Source organism: Littorina saxatilis, linkage group LG17, assembly GCF_037325665.1.
Source record: "Littorina saxatilis isolate snail1 linkage group LG17, US_GU_Lsax_2.0, whole genome shotgun sequence".
Taxonomy (NCBI): Eukaryota; Metazoa; Mollusca; class Gastropoda; order Littorinimorpha; family Littorinidae; genus Littorina; species Littorina saxatilis.
Window position 1 is genome coordinate 20,677,447 of NC_090261.1, and position 22,568 is coordinate 20,700,014.

The window sequence follows — 22,568 nt, forward strand, 5'->3', positions numbered from 1 at the left end:
ATGGTAAGGCGTCCGCCCAGTGAGCGGGAGGTCGTGGGTTCGAACCCCGGCCGGGTCATAGCTAAGACTTTAAAATTGGCAATCTAGTGGCTGCTCCGCCTGGCGTCTGGCATTATGTGTTTAGTGCTAGGACTGGTTGGTCCAGTGTCAGAATAATGTGACTGTGTAAGACATGAAGCCTGTGCTGCGACTTCTGTCTTGTGTGTGGCGCACGTTAAATGTCAAAGCAGCACCGCCCTGATATAACCCTTCGTGGTGGACATGGCGTTAAGCAAACAAACAAACAAAAGATAGTGAAGAGGAGACACTAGCTCTGTCACCAAAGAAGAAGAAAACGGCACAACAGTGCTTGAAGTCCAGTTATTCTCAATACAACCTGGAGATCGTAAAATATAGTTTGTGTGCTTTGTGAGCAGAATTATGTCTTGAACTATCGTTACAGCTTACTACTGAAACATTTTAAAAACTACTGAAATTTGGTTTGTTTACTACTGATGAGCGTTTTGAGTGTGCACAGGTCTGTTAATGATACACATGAATCCCATTAGGGAACATTTCTTGTACCTTCAAGCATTTCCCAACGAAAATCACAGGGACATTTTTTTTACCTCTCCAATGGCAATGATTAAACAGGGGGAACAAATCACGTAACAAGTTCACCTGAAAGCACAATCAAAATTGAAATCCCATTTTTTTTCTCTCATCTGAGTGTATGTACACATTCACAGTTTCCCACCTGTATTCCCATCCTCTCGCATTTTCCCGCTCGTTTCTATAGTTACATATTGCATTGTGGGCATCGAAGGTTGCCTAGGCTATCAGCGCGTGATGCCAAAGAGCAGAATTATTACAATGTACAAGAAAGTCTAAACAATCTCACTTTAGCTGGTATAGTATTTACAAGATATACAAAACTGAACAAAATTGCCAGAATAACCAGTATGTACATAAATTACAAATTTTGTTTTTGTTTTTGAGGTTGTGTTATTAACACAGAAGTGAATGAATCCACACAAATAAACTAATAACAATGTCATACTGAAGAGCAATCGGTTCAGTGTACATTAACAAGAATCTAAGGAAACACCAGGAGAACTTGAACTGATAAACAATGTTACAGCTTTGAGATACCCCCTTCATTTTGTACACAGCTTTTTCAGTGACAACATCAACTGACAAAAGCAGTGGGACACACACACACATGCACAACAACACAACATACCAAAAGCAAACAGTTAAAAGTATAAACCCATCATAAATGGTGACATGCACATCCAATTTCTTTCTTTATTTGGTGTTTAACGTCGTTTTCAACCACGAAGGTTATATCGCGACAGGGAAAGGGGGGGAGATGGGATAGAGCCACTTGTTAATTGTTTCTTGTTCACAAAAGCACTAATCAAAAAATTGCTCCAGGGGCTTGCAACGTAGTACAATATATGACCTTACTGGGAGAATGCAAGTTTCCAGTACAAAGGACTTAACATTTCTTACATACTGCTTGACTAAAATCTTTACAAACATGGACTATATTCTATACAAGAAACACTTAACAAGGGTAAAAGGAGAAACAGAATCCGTTAGTCGCCTCTTACGACATGCTGGGGAGCATCGGGTAAATTCTTCCCCCTAACCCGCGGGGGGTCACATCCAATTCAGAAACACTTAAAATGACAAAAGTCAACAGGTCAATGATAACACCTTTCCTGTGTACAGTCATGTTCACCGCCACAAGTGTGTCCAGGGTTTTGACCTGGAATAAGAGCACCCTTTGACGTAGACACATACCAACAATCAACAGCCCAACTGCTGTCTGTGCAGAGTGGCAATTTTGGGATGAATTTATTTTGCGTATTGACGCCGGTGATCCTTATGACATTAGTGCAACAACAAATTGACTCTGTACAGGAAACAGCCATGCTGATTTTTAGCTTATTGTAACCGAGTGCACAACAAGGCACAAGAGTCACCCTTGGAGTCAAAGGCCCGTCAAACAGGGTTGAGAATTTTAGAGCTAAATCCAAACTGCCATGGGTGCGAAAAGGTTCCCAAGAGCATACCCGGTGACAACCGCAGCCAGACGCCATCACAAACAGCTACTCCACATCTCACTGGTGTGCTGTCTTCCAACCTACCAAATAAATAGCTCACGTTTTGGCAGGGAGACAACTCCATTGATGCTGAGCAACTGCCTGTGGCAAAGGGGGACTACTGCGTCACCCTGTCAATATGTTTAAACCAAAGATGCTCTTATCCCATGTAAATAACTGGAAAGATCTGTGATGCTGAAAACAACTGCTAACACGAGATTGAATGAATATTTCAAATCACACCACATCAATGTAAAAGCAATCCCACCTGCATGCATGGTCTCTCTGAATGGCGGTGTAAACAGGGATACATACATGTGTACAGTATACAATTGCAATTGATCTACGTACAAAAATTATCAACCTATTAAAAATCAACCCATAAAACAGGCTTCACTACATCCGTAATCACTAAAACAACAAGAAAATGTTGGGCGAGATAGTCATAAGTACCATATGAATTGTGCATCATAAATGTTTTTCCACCACAAATCAAAGTGATAAAGACGTTCACTTTGACAAAATGTGTCAGCTGAGTTGGGACAATTTTTCACTGAAAGATACGGTTAATGCAATTTTCATTCATATATCTGCAGTCACTGACAAAGCAGGCATGAACACAAAACCTCTTACAAATGATTGTTAAGGCACCATAATGAATAAGCAAGAACTCAGCCTAAGCAACAACGCAAAAGAAACAAAGCCAATAGCAAAGAATAAAGGATTTTTTTAAATTCTGCAACAAAGTTTTCAATATCTAAACAACAACTTGGGGAAAAAAACAACAACATTGAACCAAAAACATTATTATAGAATACATCAAACAAATCTCGGAAACACACTGTGACGTCTGCTTCTCGTTCTAGGGCTGATCAGTGTTTAACAGAGACAAGTGCAAAGAAGTAATAAGAAATTTAATAATTCTGTACTTTCAAAAACATGCACGTGATCATTCTTGCAGACATCAATCCCTTTCTCTTAGAACCTTCAAATGAAAGTTTTATAGATTATGATTTCTCTGGTGTGATTTCACACACACGTAACAACATTGTCTTTCTTCTTCTTGTTGCGTCGACGTTTAGCATCGAAGAGCGGAACGTACTTCTTCTCGTTGAAAATGTATTTCGGTTTACACAAATGAAGACGTGATGGTGTGTTAATGTTCACAAAATATAAAGCAGTCTACTCATCATGATAAACTCGATCTGGGTGACACTTGGGGACGTTGGTGGTTCCTTCCGTGGTTACCGCTGACGTTGCCCTTCCCACAGTGTTCACACGACATCATTTACACAAGCATTGTACACCCCTGTACACTTGCACCTTCTGCAACACACACGTGCAATATCTGTTATTATCAAGTATGATTTCCATCGATATCATTCAATTTGTTTCTCTAAAACAAACACAGAAACAAGAGTTCACAGACTGACACAAACACATGGAAAATGAACAATACCTGTGTTTTCCTGTGAATCAATAATGTTAAAATGTATTAGCGTGTTTTACCTGCGGTTAGTGGACCTTTGGAGATCGCAAAAATGTGGAAATCCGTCCACGGAAGGTGAAACATATGCTAGTGCAATCTAAGTGGCTTCGTTGATTGCTGCCATCTTGGAGTCAATGAAACGGTCAGAGCATTGCATCCTAGCAACCTCAACTGAATATATGTACAGTTCATATTCACGAATTAATACCAATGCACGCTGTTTCCTTTTGCTCTCTTCTTTAAATTTCTTTCCATGAAGATAAACAAATTCTTTTCTTGTACGCTGCACTAGTTTTGGACTAATGGCGCGAGCGTTGACGTCATATGTATACAGTGTCGTCATGACGTAGTCTCGGTCATTTAACCTCGTTTTGTGTACGCAACTAGTGAAGTCTCGATTAATATGAGAGAGGGAGTCGATACACGAATTCCATTCGTCACATAACCCCATGGATCAAGATACTTATCCTATCGCAAGTAGATAATTATTCATCGTACGACGCTCTGCTCATATAATCTGCACCGTGGTTGTCCTTCCCGGGGATAACACGTACGGTGAACTCGTATGGCTGCAGTTGGAGGGCCCATCTCATCAGACGAGGGTTGTTCGGTTGTCGTTGGAGATGTTTGAGTGGGCGATGGTCTGTCTCAATGGTGAAGTGTTTCCCGTACAGATACCGTTCGAACTTTCCCACTCCCCAAACTGTAGCTAGGCATTCTTTTTCTACGGTGGCGTACCTACTTTCTGCTCCGTTGAACTTCTTGCTTTGGTACGCAACAGGTCGTAGAGTCTCTTCGTGCTCTTGCATGAGAACAGCACCCATTCCTTTGTCGGAGGCGTCCGTCCTTAACACGAAAGGTTTGCTGTGGTCTGGCATACACAGCACAGGTTTCTGTGAGATTTTCTCTTTGAGTGTCTCAAAACTCCTTCTCGCTTCGTCGTTCCAGACAAGCTTGTCTGGGTTAAACTTCTTTGTCAGGTCGGTTAACGGAACAGCTATGTTCGCGTATGACTCGATGTAGGATCTGTAGAAGTTGCAGAGTCCTAGGAACGACCGTAGTTCCTTCTTCGTGGTGGGTGGGAGAGCGTCTTGAATCTTCTTGATCTTGTCGCTTTCTGGCCACCTTTTTCCACCTCCCACTTCGTGTCCGAGGTACGGCAACTCTGTGTAGCCTATGTAGCACTTGGAGGGTTTTGCTGCCAAATTGGCTTCTTGTAGCCTCTGTAGTACTGCCTTCAGAGCTGACATGTGCTCTTCCCAGGTTTCAGTTGCTATAAGCACGTCGTCCATGAAGTGGTGGACGTCTTTTCTTCTGATTGGATTGAGTAGCTTCCTCATCATGCGGTTAAACACCCCTGTCGCTGTTTTCAATCCAAATGGCATGTTGGCCCAACGAAATTGGCCCGCTGAAGTTGTGAATGCCGTCTTGTCTCTATCCTCCTCCTCTATTGGGATCGCCCAATATCCTTTCGTCAAGTCAAGCTTTGAAAAGTATTTCGCCTTTCCTAAACTTTGAAACAGATGGTCGACATCGGTGATGGGTTCAGCGTCGAACACTACCACGTTGTTCAGAGCTCTCAGATCAGAACAGAAACGGTACTTTCCGTCCTTCTTCTTTATCAGGACGATGGGAGAGTTGTATGGAGAGTTTGCAGGTTCGATGACATGCAACTTCAGCATTTCTTCAATTTCCTTTTCGACAGTTTCTACCATGGCGTGAGGTATGGGTCTGGGTTTCACAAAGACTGGTTTCTTCTCTGTCACTTCAATGGAACATTTTTCCAGGTTCGTCGTCTTTGGAACATCTGTTAGGAACTCTTCAAATTCTTCACAGATCATCTTCGCCTCTTTGACCTTTGCCTCGTCCAATTTCTCGTCGAAATGGATGTTCTTCACATTTTCGGTTCTTTGAGTTTCTAGGAGGGGTAACATCTTCTGAGTGTCATACTTGAAAATGTCATCGTCCATCGTGTTGTCCTCTTCCATGACAACAGCCACGACCTCTTCTCCTCCGTCTTCTTCATCACTTTCTTCTTCGTTTGAAGCAGGAACACTCGCTTGGGCAGATGAACTGGGATTGGGAGTGGCGGAACTCAATTCCCGTTCTTGGTACTCCTTGATGAGGTTGATGTGGTAGATTCGTGTTCTTCTGCCAACTTGGATCTTGTAGTCGAATTCATTCAACTTTTCCACAACCTTGTAGGGACCTGACCATGTAAGTTCCAGCTTGTTGTTCTTCACAGGGCGTAGAAGTAGAACCCGTTTTCCGACTTCTAGCGTCCTTGGTTTCGTTTTCTTGTTGAAGAAATGGGCTTGCTTGCTGGCCGCTTTCTTCAGGTTCTCACGTGCCACGTTGCACGTTTCTTCTATTCTGTTCCTGAGGTTGACTACATATTCCGCTGTAGTCTTCTGCTCCCCTGAGATTTCTTCTTCGGTCCATGTTTGGCGCAGCACTTGCATGGGTCCTTTGACAGATCTCCCATACAGCAGCTCAAACGGCGAAAATCCCATGCTTTCTTGTGGGGCTTCTCTGTATGCGAACAGGAGGGCGGGGATAAACGTGTCCCATTCCCTCGGTTGATCGATCGCTAACTTTTTCAGCATGCTCTTCAGTGTGGAGTTGAACCTTTCGACCAAACCATTCGCTTGAGGGTGAAACGGTGCAGTCATATGGTGTTTGATGCTGAGAAAGTCGTTCACTTCTTTCATCAGGTGGCTGGTGAACTGTGTGCCTTGGTCCGTTATCACTTCATCTGGGATTCCCAATCTAGTCCACATCTCCCAGAGAGCTTCAGCTACGGTGTCTGCTTGGATGTTTTTCAGGGCTACGGCTTCGGGGTATCGGGTAGCGTAGTCAACAGATACCAAGATGTATTGTTTCTTGCTCTCCGACATAGGTTTGACCGGGCCGATGATATCCACCGCAACTCTCTTGAAAACTGAACTGATGGGTGGCATCCTTCCCAGAGGGACTTTCTTTGTCTGACTTTTCGGCGCAGTTCTTTGGCATGTGTCACAGGACAAGCAATACCTACGAATGTCTCCTGCACACCCTGGCCACCAGAATTCTGCTCTAATTCTGTCAGATGTTTTTCTTTGACCTAAGTGTCCTGCCATGGGGTGATCGTGACCAAATGAAAGAACTTTGTTCCTGAGTTTCTTCGGAACGATTACTAGTGAACGGTCGTTTCCGTGGCGATCTTTCGTTGTTCTATACAGGATTTCTTTCTTGTATGAATACCGTATCCCATTGATCCCTTCTGGAGAGTTGGCAAATTGCCTGATGGTCTTCAACGAAGGGTCACTTGCCTGTTCTCTCTTCAGATCAGCTGGCGAATACAGTCTTTCTTCTTCCTTGACTCCCTGTTTGTGGCTGCAGCTTGGTTTCTGGGCGTCCTCTGTCGCTTGTGCTCTCGTGGTAACAGCAGCTGCTGTCCCAGGGTACCATGCTGGGTCTCGAACAGGATATGTGGGAGTCAATTTCTTCTCTTTACCTAGTCCATACCATTTACCTATGAGGACAGGGTAAATTGGGTCGTCCATCACTGTTACTTCTGTCTCGGAGTCAAAGTAGGGTGAATCGATGTGCACCACGGCGGTGTGGTACATCTTCTTGGAGTCTTTCTCTGCCAGAGTAGTCTCCTTCATTTTCGCTGAATATGCCTTCTTTGGCACAAACTTTTTGCTGACAATGATACCAGTACATCCAGTGTCTCTCAAAGCGTTGACAATTGTTCCATTCAGCTTCACTGGTACCACTTCGGCACATTTCTTTTCCTTGCAATTTCCGCAAAGTTTTTCTAAGAGGATCGGTGTCTCAAGTGTATCTTTCTTCGATGAAACTGCACCTGCTGTGTCTCTTTTGTTTGGACAAAAACGAGAGACATGCCCTTGCAATTTACAAATGAAACAACATCCAGATGCTCGCAGTTTCTCTCTCTCGGCGTCACTCAACTTTGCCTTTAGAGTTTGATTTGCGGGTTTTGTTGATGGAGCAGCTATTCTTGTTTCTTCTTGGGGAGAACGACGTTTTTCAGGCTTGACGTACGTCGATGAAGTTTTGACGTTCGATCTAGATTGTTGATATGTGTTGGCTATCATCCCAATCTCTTTGGCGCTCTTAGGGTCTCTATCCCTAATGTGAACGGCGAGGTCAGGAGGAAGGGTGTCCAACACCTGCTCACGGACCAACAAATCTTTGAGATCTTTTACATCTTGGTCGCATTCTGCTAATTCCACCCACTTGTCTAGATACCGTTCTAGCTTCGTGATGTGCTCTTTATACGTGTCAGTGGCGCTTTTCTTGGTTTGGCGAAACTTCTTTCTATAATCTTCGCTAGTGAGTTGGAAGCCCTCATACAAAGCGTGTTTGAGAGTGTCGTAGTCATTAGCGTCTTCCTCGTTCAGCTTTGAGAAGATGACTCTCGCCTTACCCTTCAGAAAGTACACTACACGTGAAGCTTTTGCTGCATCACTCAGGTTACAGTCTCGAGCATAATGCTCGAACTGATGGAACCAGCTCTCGATGTCATCACGGTCGTCTAGAAAAGGAATCTTGGGCTTGAAACCATCATCTTCGCGAATACGTCCTGGCGAGTTGTTGTTCCTGTTGCCCTCTTGGTTGGCGTTCTGGATTTTCAACTGTTCCAGTTGGAATTGTCGTTCAGCGTCACGTTCTAGCCGTAGTCGTTCAGCGTCACGTTCTTGTCGTTCAGCATCACGTTCTCGTTCTTCGCGATCAAGAGTTTGTTGCTTCTCTTTCTGATCAAGAACAAATGCACGCAACTCGGCTCCTTCTAACCCCAACAACTGTCCTTCGGCCAATAGCTGTCTAGTCAACTCTAGCGGATCTACACTTGTGGACTGAGACATATTTACAGGTGACACGTCCGTGCACGCCTGTGGATCAACCTCTTCTTCGTTACGGTTGCTGTCAACTTGAAGAGAGAGATGAACACTCTCTTCTTCGTCAGCAGGGACTGGTAACGAATCTATCACCTCTTCCCGATCGTTACCGGCAGTAAGGTTTTTTCTTCCCTTCTTATTTGCGGTCACTATGGGGAGAGATTTGTCGGCCGGCTGTTTCCGTGCCAACTGGGCTGCGATGGTGGACTTTCTAAAATTATGAGCTGAGGAACTGTCGTCACTCATAAGTCACCTCGCGTATTATTCCAAAACGTACAAAATGTATGTTGCTCAAACACCGTCGAGCTACTAAATTTCGGATCAAATTACAAAAAGAAACAGTCGGGCGGCGCCTTCGTGCACAAAATGCAAGTCCTAGTTTAGCTCTACTTCTACTGTACTTTGAAATAATTCTTCAACGTATGTTACGTTACGTTTCCACACAACCACCCAAAGAGTTATGTTTCCACGTTCTATCGTGAGTCAGTTTACTTCTATCTACCAACGAGAACTTACACTGTAAACTTTATTTGACTCTTTCTGGCGAAAAGATCAATCTTTCACTCGATCGAACGTTGAATATACAAGATGTATCAAATCAACTGTCAATTCGCATCATTTACTGTGTAGATTAATTTACAGCCACTTCTACAGCAAGTAAATACGACTGATATCCACAAGTCGATTATATAGGGCTTCACAGGGAAATACAGGTATTAAATCCTTACCTCTTAGGTACCTGACTCCCACCAACCTCCCGCGTAATTTAGAACAAACTAAGGGGAATGATGGTTCCGATAGTACGTGCAAGAATACTATCACACTGATGAATTGGAACACCACAAATAAAATTGGGAGCTAACAAATCAAAAGTGGTCTCGCTAAATATTGATTTTTTAACGTGTCGTTTCAGCTGACAACACTTCCAGTTTTTATTTTACCGTGTGATAGGGCACACGTTGAGTTATAGATCTGTGATAAGTAATATAACTAAAGGTAAATAAATAAAAGACGATGGCGATGAAGTACGAACATATATACAATACAAATCGACATGCAGGAAACCTACAGCAATTTTGAAACGAGAAAAATTTGGAACGGCTGGATCGAAAGTAAAACGTTGATTCAATATCCCGTGACTCGAGCCCCCATTGTGACGTCTGCTTCTCGTTCTAGGGCTGATCAGTGTTTAACAGAGACAAGTGCAAAGAAGTAATAAGAAATTTAATAATTCTGTACTTTCAAAAACATGCACGTGATCATTCTTGCAGACATCAATCCCTTTCTCTTAGAACCTTCAAATGAAAGTTTTATAGATTATGATTTCTCTGGTGTGATTTCACACACACGTAACAACATTGTCTTTCTTCTTCTTGTTGCGTCGACGTTTAGCATCGAAGAGCGGAACGTACTTCTTCTCGTTGAAAATGTATTTCGGTTTACACAAATGAAGACGTGATGGTGTGTTAATGTTCACAAAATATAAAGCAGTCTACTCATCATGATAAACTCGATCTGGGTGACACTTGGGGACGTTGGTGGTTCCTTCCGTGGTTACCGCTGACGTTGCCCTTCCCACAGTGTTCACACGACATCATTTACACAAGCATTGTACACCCCTGTACACTTGCACCTTCTGCAACACACACGTGCAATATCTGTTATTATCAAGTATGATTTCCATCGATATCATTCAATTTGTTTCTCTAAAACAAACACAGAAACAAGAGTTCACAGACTGACACAAACACATGGAAAATGAACAATACCTGTGTTTTCCTGTGAATCAATAATGTTAAAATGTATTAGCGTGTTTTACCTGCGGTTAGTGGACCTTTGGAGATCGCAAAAATGTGGAAATCCGTCCACGGAAGGTGAAACATATGCTAGTGCAATCTAAGTGGCTTCGTTGATTGCTGCCATCTTGGAGTCAATGAAACGGTCAGAGCATTGCATCCTAGCAACCTCAACTGAATATATGTACAGTTCATATTCACGAATTAATACCAATGCACGCTGTTTCCTTTTGCTCTCTTCTTTAAATTTCTTTCCATGAAGATAAACAAATTCTTTTCTTGTACGCTGCACTAGTTTTGGACTAATGGCGCGAGCGTTGACGTCATATGTATACAGTGTCGTCATGACGTAGTCTCGGTCATTTAACCTCGTTTTGTGTACGCAACTAGTGAAGTCTCGATTAATATGAGAGAGGGAGTCGATACACGAATTCCATTCGTCACACACACACATGCACATGTGTACCACACATATACACACACTCTCTCTTTGAATCATTCATTCACACACACTCTGAATCATTCATTCACACACACACAGAAGAGAAAATGCGTTGAAACGAAAAGCTACCTACAACACCTACAAAAAACAGAACCCCTAAACTAAGGCCGACATCAACTGTTTCCAGTACGACCACCAGTGGCGGTTCTCCAAAACGACGCCACAGAAGCAGCAGCAGATGTCACCAGATCGCTGGCCGTCGATTGAGTCCCGGATAACATGTGACCAGCGTAGGTAGCCGGGTTGTAAGACCAGGAAACGCTGGCATGGACTGGAACCTGCATTTCGGGGAGGTCGCCCCTGAAGACAAAGTCCCAGTCCTGAGGGGGCTCCATTTCGTCTTCATCGCTGTCCTCTTCGCTCTCACAGCCGTCGTTGACGGCTTCCACCATGCGTTCGTTGTCATCAAAAGGCTGCTCTCTGCAATGATAATGCTGTGATGTGTCAGGACAAATAAGAATGAAATGATTTTAATAAAATGGTACGGAAGAGTACTGTGTAAAAGGATATTGAATAATCAACATTTGAACAACATCAAATGAACAGAAAATCTGTAAAAGCAGGATCTTAAAAGGGGGGGGGGGGGGGGGGGGGGCTTCAATGGACGAAGGGGTGGGTCCACTGTAGCTGCCAGCTTTTTTTTTATATTCCATCTGAACTCATACATCACAGGACCCAAACAGTCTCAGGAGGAAAAGCACACTCACCTTCCCAGGTGTTCTGAGCGCAGCAACAGCAGCAGGTTGTGCATAGTGTGTCGCGAGATCATCCTGGAGGGGGGGACCCCTTGAGAGAAACACAGGTGTAGCATGTTGTGGTTCAGTTGGCCCACTGCCTGGTTCAGCTGCTTCTCATTGAAGTCCTTGAACCCAAACGTGCTGCAAAACACAATAACCATACAAGTTTATCTCTTTGTGCTAGATACCTTGTTGGTAATGGTAGTGGCGCTGGCTTTTGAAACTAGTTTGTAGCTATCCCCAATGGTAAAGTACCCAAAATAGAAAGAATTCTCCCTCTCGCCCAGACTAAGACTTTCATATAGGCTTTTGACGTAATTAGTTCATGTGCGGGACCTGATGTGAGCCTGGTCGAGGGCGACTTGTTCGTGCCTCGTGACAGACCAAAATTAATTCGTAACAATGTTGCAGTTTTTGACTCCTTGCATGAAAATCAATGAAACTTGGTATTTCTTCAAACAGACAGCTCTCTGAGACACTACTGAAAGCCCTAGGGGCTCCGTGCACCTGAACGTGACAAGTTCAGTAACTTTAAATTTGGGTGTCTTAAAAGGGGGGTTCTATGGCATTTGGCACCCGTGTGATGAAAGCCTTACCTGTAGGCAAGCTTGCGTGGCAAAATGACGTAGAGGACACAGGACAGAATCTGCTCGAGCTGTGCGGTGTGGCATAATCCGGAGATGATCTTCCATCTGGGGTTGGTGGATGCAAAGTGCTGACGGTCTTCAGCAAAGCTAGCCAACTCCTGGGAATCTGAAAGTGGAAGAAAAGATAACATCATTTTAATGAAGACAGAATCAGACTCGTTCAACATCTCCAGATGAGACTACCGGTACCAGAGGTACAACAAAAAAAGACTGATGTTTTGATGTACAGTACATAGTCAAACCTGCACTGGTGACCACCTCTTGATAATGACGACCTGCCCATTACGCCTATAACAACCATTTTTAGTTGGTCCCCTGGGTGGTCGTTATAGACAGGTTTGACTGAATAACTTTCTTTCTGGTTTCCCACCCTACTCTGAATATTCTGTCATACCGGGTTAGAACAGCTACAAGAAAGACACCACCAAATAAAAACACTAAAAAAACACATGAGAGTTTACCCGGAAGAACATGTATCTTGCCCGTGCTAAGCATGAATGACTATATATAAATAAAGTCACCGATAATGACTCTAAACAGAGACCAAACACCCCACTCACATAGTCTGCATCATGTCCATCACCCGAACAACAACAATGATAACAACATCAGCACAAAGCAACGCCACACACCCAACTCACCACTGGTCACTCCAGCAGAGTAAACTCCGTTGCCTGGCAACGTAGACTCCACGATCTTGATGAGCGTGTTGCCGTAGCGATCTGTGTGCACCCACTGACCGCTCATGTAGGCCAGCTGACACGCCTCAGACAACTGTCGTGCTGTGCTCATGAACAGGCTTGACGTCTCCCTGAAGTCAATGCAAAGTTTTGTGAACATCACACCATAATGAATTTTTTCAGAAGAAATAAAAGACATCACCATAGTCCTATGTTTACGCTTTCACCTTATATGGTCTTCGAGTTCTGTTCAACAATAAATTATTGTAATATTAATTCTCCGGCTTGAGAACAGCTGATGGAAAAAAATTCCCTGAAAACTGGCCGGGTTCCAGAAGAAGCGCACTGCTATGTCTTGGGCATACAGCAGTGGCAGTCCAAAATGCGTTCAAGGATAAAAAGTGGTTTCTAAGGGGGTTGATGGAAGGTCTGTAACATAGTCTGAAACTGACCAAATAACATAGACATTCTGGGTCTGAATCTCAAAATCTACTCAATACTACTGGAGCCTATCAAAAAAAAAGAAGAAAACAAGAGTCCAAATACTGAAGATTCATCAAGCATCAAAGCTTTTTTAGAAAACTCACAAGCACAGACTGTAGCTGGTGTTGCCCAGCGCGGTCAACTCCACCACAGGGAAGATGAAGTCGGTCAGCTCATCCACCACGCGACAGCGCTCGTCTCTCAATGCCAGGTTCCTCTCTTCCAGCGCCTTCACTTTCTTCTGGCTCTGCTCCAAGGACTCGTTGTACCTGACTCGCGTCTTGGGTATGGAGGCATGCGATTTCTGCAGCTTCCTGGCATTCTGCTTGTTATTCTCGCGCTGCTTGGTGTAGAAGTTTTCAGCTGGGAAAACAGAATGATGAATTCACCAACTTACAGCAAGAGAAACAAGAAATCTACAGTGGAACCCCCCTTTTAAAAAAAACCGATTTAAGACACCAATCCTTTTAAGATCCCAATTTCTTAAGATTTATTTTCATAACCACTGTAATCCCCCCCTCCTTTTAAGCCTTTAAGACTCCCCCCCTTTTTAAGACCGGATTTTCTCAGATTTGTTGAGGTCTTAAAAGGGGGGTTCCACTGTACTACCCTGAGGATGTTTATATTAAATTATCCACACAAGCAATTCAATTGCAGTCTGTAAAGAAAAAGGAATCTTTAAAAACAGATTTCAGGCATGCCTACCCCCTAAGGCCCCCCCCCCCCCCCCCCAAAAATAGGTGTGGTTAAGGTAACAGCCAAAAAAAATAGGGTAGGAAGGTAGGCAATCACTTTATTTGTTTTAAAACTTTTTTTTCTAATGTGTACAAATTAAACCTACTTGACAGGGAAATAAGTGTGCGACTCCAGCGCTTTCGCTTTCATTGCATTTTCTGCACTGTTTTTGTTGTTGTTGTTGTTGTTGACATATGTAATAAAAAGTTATAGGGTCGGCCCCTAAAAATAGGGTAGGTCGGGTTACCGCAACCACACCTATTTTTTTTTTTAGGCCTAATCACCTTTTCAGGAAACCAAGTCATGAAAATCAGGAACACATAAGCAGCAAATATTAACAACAAGAAGAGCAAACGCTCGATCGAGTCACTTTCGCAGTTCTGAATATTATATGAGGCATCAGATGGACAGGAAGAAATTGCTATTCACAACACAATGAGTCACGTTCACATAAAATTTGAGCCCGGTCACTTTTATAGTTTCCGAGAAAAGCCCAACGTTAAGTTGTGTGTTGCCGAACAGAAAAGGCTAGTTATCTCCCTTGTTTTTCTGATAACGTTCGTAAAAGGCTACAGATGTAAATACTTTGATGTAAAGAATAATCCTACAAAGTTTCAATCACATCCGATGAACTTTGTCAAAGATATAAAATGTCTAATTTTTCCTTTGACGCTGACCTGTGACCTTGAAAAAGGTCAAAGGTCAACGAAACCATCGTTAAAGTGTAGAGGTCATTGGAGGTCACGACTAAACAAAATATGAGCCCGATCGCTTTGATAGTTTCCGAGAAAAGTCCAACGTTAAGGTGGTGTCTACGGACGGCCGGCCGGATGGCCGGCCGGACAGACTAACACTGACCGATTACATAGAGTCACTTTTTCTCAAGTGACTCAAAAAACGACCTTTATTTACATTATAATATAATTCGCTTGCACACACATCACAAAATGCGAACATTTCTCCTTTCTTCCCTGGCTTGATATACGGCCATTTTTCAGAGTATTATTTTGGAAATGTCTTTGAAACTCAACTTGTAGAAGAAATATCTCCACTGCTTTGCTGTCGTTTCGACGCAATTTGATCTCTATCATTGTGTGTGGAAATCGGCCACAGCGCATGCGTGATGATTCTTCGATCATTCGAAATAGACCAGGCTCCTGCAATGCTCTGAGACTTCCGGTATTCACGTTTCTAGGCTAGCGCTCGACTTGCTCTCTCTCCCGTTCTTCCTCTTCACGAAACACATATTTTCTTTGTTTTTTAATTTTCCAGAACGCAAAACAGAAAATCATATTTCCGGAACACCATGCTCATTTTAACCATTTTCCGGAACAAATACGGCCCCCCCGTAACGGTAGACATGCCTGAGATTTACAAAATAATAAAAGTTCAATTCTAGTCTAAAGATTGTTGAGAGGCGGACAAAAACAGCAGTCTATACAATATCAGCAATATACATTTTATATAAATAACCATATATAATATACATATATATACTCACCTATTTCCTTCTTCCTGGTAGCTTCTTTGATAGACCACTTTAACAAGCGGATCCTGATTTTCAAATCCTCTATTTCATCTCGCTGAAAAACAAGAAGAATTTTAAAAATAAAACCTTTCCTTGGCCTGCAGTTACAGCTTTCTTTACTGTGTGACTGTGACAGACCTGTTTACCCCCATAAGTGTTTTGGAGTAATGCCCAGCCCCAAAAATAGTAATCCTGGCACAAAAATAGTAATTATCAAGCATTCGTCGCCAGTTACAACGCATATGACAACTGTGTCTGCGAAACGCAATCATGCACATATATCCATCATTCACAAACAAAACACATCAGTCAGTTTTTGTAGTCATCATAATTTCAACGAAGATCACATCAAAAGCACATGCATCACTGATTCTTTTTCTTTTGCTCGTAGTAGGCCTTTTTCAGTGTGTCAAGCGCTTCTCTACTGTACTTGCGCTTGCCGAATGAGTGAGGGCGAGACTTCACCACTAGAATAAGGCTCTCCAGCGTCTTATCAGACAGACATGATCTCTGGTCAGTCCTGTGCTTTTTCACCCCATTTTGCCATTGAAAAAACAATGCCAAACATGTGAATTGATTAAAAAAAAATAAAAAAAATAAAAATAAAATTTTTTTTTTTACATTTTTTTATTTATGAAAATCGTAGTCTTGACACGGATAGCGGAATGGCGTATTTTTTGCAGAAAATCGTAATAAATTACGCCAAAATCGTAAGGGTAAACAGGTCTGCTGTGAAAACAATTCAGACCGTCTTGACTACCACAAGAACTTGAAGAAGCTCATGCCATCTTTTCACATAAAGTGGAAATCACAGTCACATATATGATGTGAATAACAAGTGCAAGATATGCGCAAGGCATAAACAATTCAAAGTCTCCAGTTCCCGGACCAATCCTATTTTTTCCTACCTGACCAACTTTTTTTCATTGCCCTACCCATTTTTTTTTTTAGCCAGGTCATTGGAAACAAACAACTTGTTTTTTCAGCTATTAAGATCAGCACAAGAGAAGGAAAGAAGCAAGCATCAGTTAGGAACCTCACCTAAATGTCACAGAAAAGCAAATTCTTTTGAAGTTAATCTCTCACCTATTTGTTCATCATTACACTGTAAAAAGCCATCACAGACTGAACTCCCATCAGAATTGTGACATTTTAGCTGGTGTTTTCAACACACATACTCACAATCACACAAATAAACACATACTGACCTTTGCTGCTGAAACTTCCTTAGCTGCTATCTTCTGTCCAACCCTGAAACAACAACAGCCGACATTGATACCTTGATGTAACAAATACAACAAATCCATCCAATCAGTGCATGAGCAGAGATGAGAAAAAATGCCCGGAACAATCAAAATACAGAGAGTAAATTAGTAATACATGAAGTATACTATTTGCACAGATGTACATTGCAGATTACCCTCCAAGTCCAAGGTAATTTATGTTTACATGCACTAATTCAGTGTTGTTCTCGTGCCTTAGTCTTCAATCGTTGACGCATTTTTTTGTCTCTTTCTTCGCATACTTTTTTCTCTGACCCCTAACCAGTCAACTGTATGATACTTTTGAAATGTAGAAGATCTTATGAAAGAACCATTCTTATCAGCCAACACATCTGGCCCTATATAAAGTTTTGAATGTGGGTGCAACTGACCTAACAACAGAATGAATAACATTCAGTTGGCCGCTGTCAGCGCGAGTTCGATCCCAGGTTCGGCGGAAATTTATTTCACAGAGTCAACTTTGTGTGCAGACTCTCTTCGGTGTCCGAACCACCCCCCGTGTATACTACATTGGGTGTGCACGTTAAAGATCCCACGATTGACAAAAGGGTCTTTCCTGGCAAAATTGCTTAGGCACAGTTAATAATTGTCTACCATACCCGTGTGACTTGGAATAAGGCCGTGAAAGGTAAATATGCGCCGACATGGCTGCAATCTACTGGCCGTATAAAATTTCATCTCACATGGCATCACTGCAGAGCGCCTAGAACTGTACCCACGGAATATGCGCGATATAAGCGTCATTGATTGATTGATACATGTAATGATGTACGTGTGCATGCACATGAATTATTGATCAATGATTATGCCTTGATGTGAAATCAAAAAAACACACATGAGTGCATTTAGGATAATAGGTCTGGCAAAATGCCATTCCCTGTGAATTCATACTGCTGTTTGTAAGTACACTCCCTGTTCCTGTTTATGTTTTGGCTGGGTCACTTTGACGTTGAAGGCATGCATACAAGTGATAAAATTAGGGATTTTCAGGTATTGTCTGATCAAGTTTGAAAGGAATAACTCTTGGTTTGTTAAAAATTAAGTATAGTAGTGTATTACACAGATAATAAAGTAAATAATGTTATGTTGAGCACTGTGGAAACTTCAGGAAACACTCAGAATAGATACAGCCAACAATGACAAGTATATCTGCCCCTCCCTTTGCAACATACTCCTTTTCTTACTCACCATTAGTGAAGGGGGTTCTTGCACTGGACACGAATACATAATAACAGCCCGAAAAGAAATGCGCACGACCCACAACGTCCCTGACAAAGAGTTTAAAAATAGCAAATGACACTATCAGCGTGAAAAAAGGCAACTTCATTGTGACTTACTGGTCAACGAACTTGGTACGCTTCGATGATAATGACACCAACTTCTGTTCTAAGTCCGAGTACCTGAAACGCAGAGGAATAAAACGGTTACAACTTTTTCATACACACTTTTCACTTTGGTCGACTTACAGCGCAGGCTCATCAAATGAAATTCTCAAGGCTACACAATCGAGGTCACAGAACTGTCAACAAAGAATGTAATATAATACCTCTCCGATTTGTTCGAATTTCTCGAGAAATTGCCAGCGTTGACGCAATCTTTGCAGTAGAATGGGCGCCTCGATCGTAAACACAACGGACAACGTTCTACAGCCACTGCAATGCCATCTCCAAATATGGAATCAACTAAAGAATCCGTAAAAGGTTCATCACTTTCGTATCGCTCGTCGTCCATTCCAGTGATCGAATGGAAGGGTTTGTTTACTTCCGGTGTATGATGGGACCGAGTCAAAACAAAACAACACAAGAAATCGTTTTTGGTGTTGTATTCTTTGATTTGAAGCATATTTTATCTTTAAAACAGCTGAAACTCTGACTGAAATTGAATAAAGAAAACAGGGAAGCGTTGTTAACAATGGTTTTGCTTCTTTTGAATTTTCCAAGCTTTGCAGACGAAAAATAAGGGAGAGTAACGCATAGTTTTCGAGATACGTCTATTACGCCAGTTGTCTCCCATGTGTCCGTGCGAAAAATGCAGACGAAACGCTGAACGACATGAACCTTACCAACAAATAATTCTACCCCGATGTCGTTTAATCAGGACATTTTTTTAAAATTTTACTTAGGTTGTGTGTGTGTGTGTGTGTGTGTGTGTGTGTGTGTGTGTAAGTGTGTAAGTGTGTACGTGCGCGTGTGTGTGTGCCGTGTGTGTGTGTGAGAGAGAAAGACTGAGAGAGAGACAGAGAGAGAGAGAGAGAGAGAGAGAGAGAGAGAGAGAGAGAGAGAGAGAGAGAGAGAGAGAATAATGTTCTCAAAGTTTGATGTAAAGCAGGCTCAAGACGTTCAGCTGCACTCTGGTAGAAAAAGACATCGTGATTACAACGGAACAAGTACTGGTGTGAAGTCAGGCGTGCCTTAGGATAGTTTAGAAGAGAGGCTGAGTATGGATCTCAATGAACTGCCAGCGTGAACATGCAGTAATTCTGTTTTTCTTCTGTCTTCAGATTAATGTTGTGAAAGTTTGATGTATATAGCAGGCTCAAGACGTTCAGCTGCACTCTGGTAGAAAAGGAAATCGTGATCACGACGGAACAACTACTGGTGTGAAGCCAGGCGGACATCTTATTATCATCTGCAAGTGCAAGCTGACCTCAGCCTCGGTCTAAGACTTCATATAATAAAGGTAAACCATTGTGTTTATTTTATTTTAATTATTTTGTTGTTGTGTGGATAGTTTAGAAGAGAGGCTGAGAATGAGCCTCATTGTATTGCTAGCGTGAACATGTATTAATTCTGTTTTTCTTCTGTCTTCAGATTCACGTTCTCAGAGTTGGATGTAAAGCAGGCTCAAGACGTTCAGCTGCACTCTGGTAGAACAAGACATCATCCGCGTGACCACAACGGAACAAATGCCAGTCCTAGGACGTGCAAGGTGCCAGAGCCAGAGTGCATGTATGGGTGTGTCTGCCGGCGAGGGTGTCAGATTGATCCAGGTAGTGGTGAGGTTGAGGGTGGGTGTTGCCACGCTGGTGTGTGTGTGTGTGTGTGTGTGTTTGTGTGTGTGTGTGTTTGTGTGTGTGTGTGTGTGTGTGTACATGCGTGTGTGTGTCTGTGTGTGTGTGTATGTGTGTGTTTGTTTGTGTGTGTGTGTGTGTGTGTGTGTGTGTTGGGTCATTTTCGGATTTTATTCCCTGCAAAGGGAACAATTGAGTTCCATTCGTGACCGCTAGGGTACAGTGAACAAACGCTGGCACACGCTCAAACATGAATTGCTTCATAAATGTAAATTATTATCATTATTAATCTTTTGTGTCAACTTAAAGTTAAAACATGCTGCTGTGACAGATTTTAAAACTGAAAGAAAACAGTTGGATACGGTAAGTAGACTGGCTTCGGACTGACTGACATTTAGTCGTTAAACTTGCAGTATCTGTTCGTAATCTGGGTTCCAAACCACGGCCTGACAAAAGCGTCTTTCAAGAGCACTAAGTCTTACCAAGCCAACAAACTAAACAAAATGTATACATGTCCTTCCGAGTAGTCTTGTTTTAGATTTACCACATCACGTTGGAGTTTTCTTCAAGTCAAGTATCTATGTATAGCTTCAAACAATAAGCTTATTTAGTAACTTCAACCATGCCCACTATGTTTTCTTTTTTAAGAAGGCCAACTGAGTGACTTGCCAGTATAACACTAATGAGTACCGCTTCAGTTCTTCCTCCCACCTGTAGGCTTTTCTCTGAGTGGTTCGCAAGGTCGCTTAGCAATCAAGACATCGAAGGTGTTGACGCCTAATATACGCTTGATCTGAAGGTAGTCGAGACCGTTCCTTTTCAGGAGCTGTGCAAACTCATACTCCGTTCTCTCGCGGCCTTTGGAGATGGTGGCTGCCAGCAAGTCGTCCAGGATTGTGTTGACGGGTGCGCGCTTGGTGTCGTTAAGAACCTTCTCCATGATCAACAGGGTGCCGCCATGATTTAGGTGGTCGTGGATGCGTCCCAGAAGGAGGTCGACTCTCTCGTCATCGTACTCGCGGAGAACGTGAGACACGATGTAGCAGTCCGCTTCGGGAAGGAGGTCGCAGAAGAAGTCCCCTGAGAGGTATTTGACGTTCTGACCGATGGTGAACGGCTTGTCCATGGACTCCATGATGCGGGGCGAGTCGAACACGTACACGTGGACGTGCGGGTGGGCCTGGGAGATCTTCCACGCCAGACGCCCCGACCCGCCTCCTAGCTCCACGATGGTGTCGAAGCCTCGGAGGTTGTGGGCCTCCAGCAGCGCAGCCAGGCACTGCTCCTGCTGAGCGTCCCAGGCGGCGATGAACAGCTCTCTGCCCAGCTGCAGCATGCTCTTGGACTGATGGTTGCACACCGTCTTGGCTCCCAGGGGTAGGTCAGTGGTGCCTGGTGCGCCTGGCTGTATGTGTGGCTGCAGCTTGGAGTGGTTGTGCGTTGGGTTGTTGTTGTACTCCAGCCTGGCGCTGACGGCGAAGTCCGGGAGAGTCAAGAAGGCGTCATCCTGAGGGTACCCACCTCGCCACAGCAGCCGCGGGAATTGCTCTACGGATCCGAACTTCAGCACATAAGGCAGGTTCTTCATGTAGAGAGGTATCAGGGTCTCCTCGGCGTGAAGTAAAGGAATCAGGCTGTTCTGGCCGGCTCGGAGAAGATAACGTCTGGTGCTGATGGTGTTGCGATACGCTTTGTCTTCGCCCGAAGCGTTGGGACTGGAGCCTCTGTCTAAGACTTTCATGGCAGCCAGCGTGTTGAGGAACCGTTTGGTATTGTCGACGTCGTAGCTGCGGTAGTGCGCCAGTGTTCTGTCGGAAACCCAGTCCCCTTTGCCGATATTCTCGAGATCGTCGAAGACCCCAACGTTTATAGCCGTGATCAAGATCTTAAACTTTCTAGCTTCGTACATCAACCCTAACACGAAGTCCGAGTGTGGATCCGAGCGTAAATTCGGATTCCCTTCCATATTCGAGTCAATCAACTTGAATCTCAGAAGCGGGATGAAGTCATTCAAGGTTCGTTGCTATTCTGCCTGAGGAGATTTATCCTCCTTTGTTGTTGTTCGTTTTAGGTCGATGTCTGTCTCATTCAAAAGAACTGAAGAAGTTGTATACAGGTTTGCAGGTTATGTGTTGCACTAGTCTAAACATCGTCCAAGGGTCTACATCCTCCCGTCGCCATGCGTGACGGTGAAGAGGAATTTGGTGTCACTGAGGTGTGACGCATTTTCGATGACGTCATATTACCTTTTTTCCCCACTTCGTTTGAAAATAGTCTCAGAGAAAAAGGAAAGTGTCCCCCGAGACTACTCTTTTTGTGTTGATAACACGCACACATTCGTGCGCACGCATGCACGCACGCACGCGGACACACACACACACACACACACACACACACACACACACACACACACACACACACACACACACAGTACACACACACACTGCTCACTGATGTAAATCTGCTAGTCATATACACATGGTTGACCATTTTCTGGATGATTGCTCTTAGCCCAGGTTTTTCGCTATAATGTCACGTGAGAAAGTTTGACTCACTAAATGCAAGAGTATTCACTATTTCACAACACATACACGACCAAACGAGAGCCTTATTTCCGGAGTTTATTTCGGGAACTCGTCTATTTGCCCCAGTTAAAGTGTTTTTGCATGCGTGTATATATA

General features: G+C 43.2%; 2 protein-coding genes across 2 annotated transcripts; both read right to left on the reverse strand.

The window, feature by feature from the left end:
• Positions 1-10,729: 10,729 nt before the first annotated feature.
• Positions 10,730-18,636, reverse strand: LOC138953845 (beclin 1-associated autophagy-related key regulator-like). Its single transcript, XM_070325805.1, has 9 exons — positions 18,424-18,636; positions 18,215-18,277; positions 16,803-16,845; positions 15,568-15,649; positions 13,436-13,694; positions 12,810-12,979; positions 12,118-12,274; positions 11,492-11,662; positions 10,730-11,204 (listed from the first exon to the last, which is right to left on the reverse strand). Exons 1-9 carry the CDS (start codon positions 18,606-18,608, stop codon positions 10,898-10,900), a joined length of 1,437 nt encoding a protein of 478 aa, XP_070181906.1. The 5' UTR covers positions 18,609-18,636; the 3' UTR covers positions 10,730-10,897.
• Positions 18,637-20,156: 1,520 nt separating this feature from the next.
• LOC138953525 (N,N-dimethyltransferase OxyT-like) lies at positions 20,157-22,086 on the reverse strand. The gene has a single exon (XM_070325359.1). It carries the CDS (start codon positions 21,851-21,853, stop codon positions 20,582-20,584), a length of 1,272 nt encoding a protein of 423 aa, XP_070181460.1. The 5' UTR covers positions 21,854-22,086; the 3' UTR covers positions 20,157-20,581.
• Between the last annotated feature and the right edge of the window lie 482 nt (positions 22,087-22,568).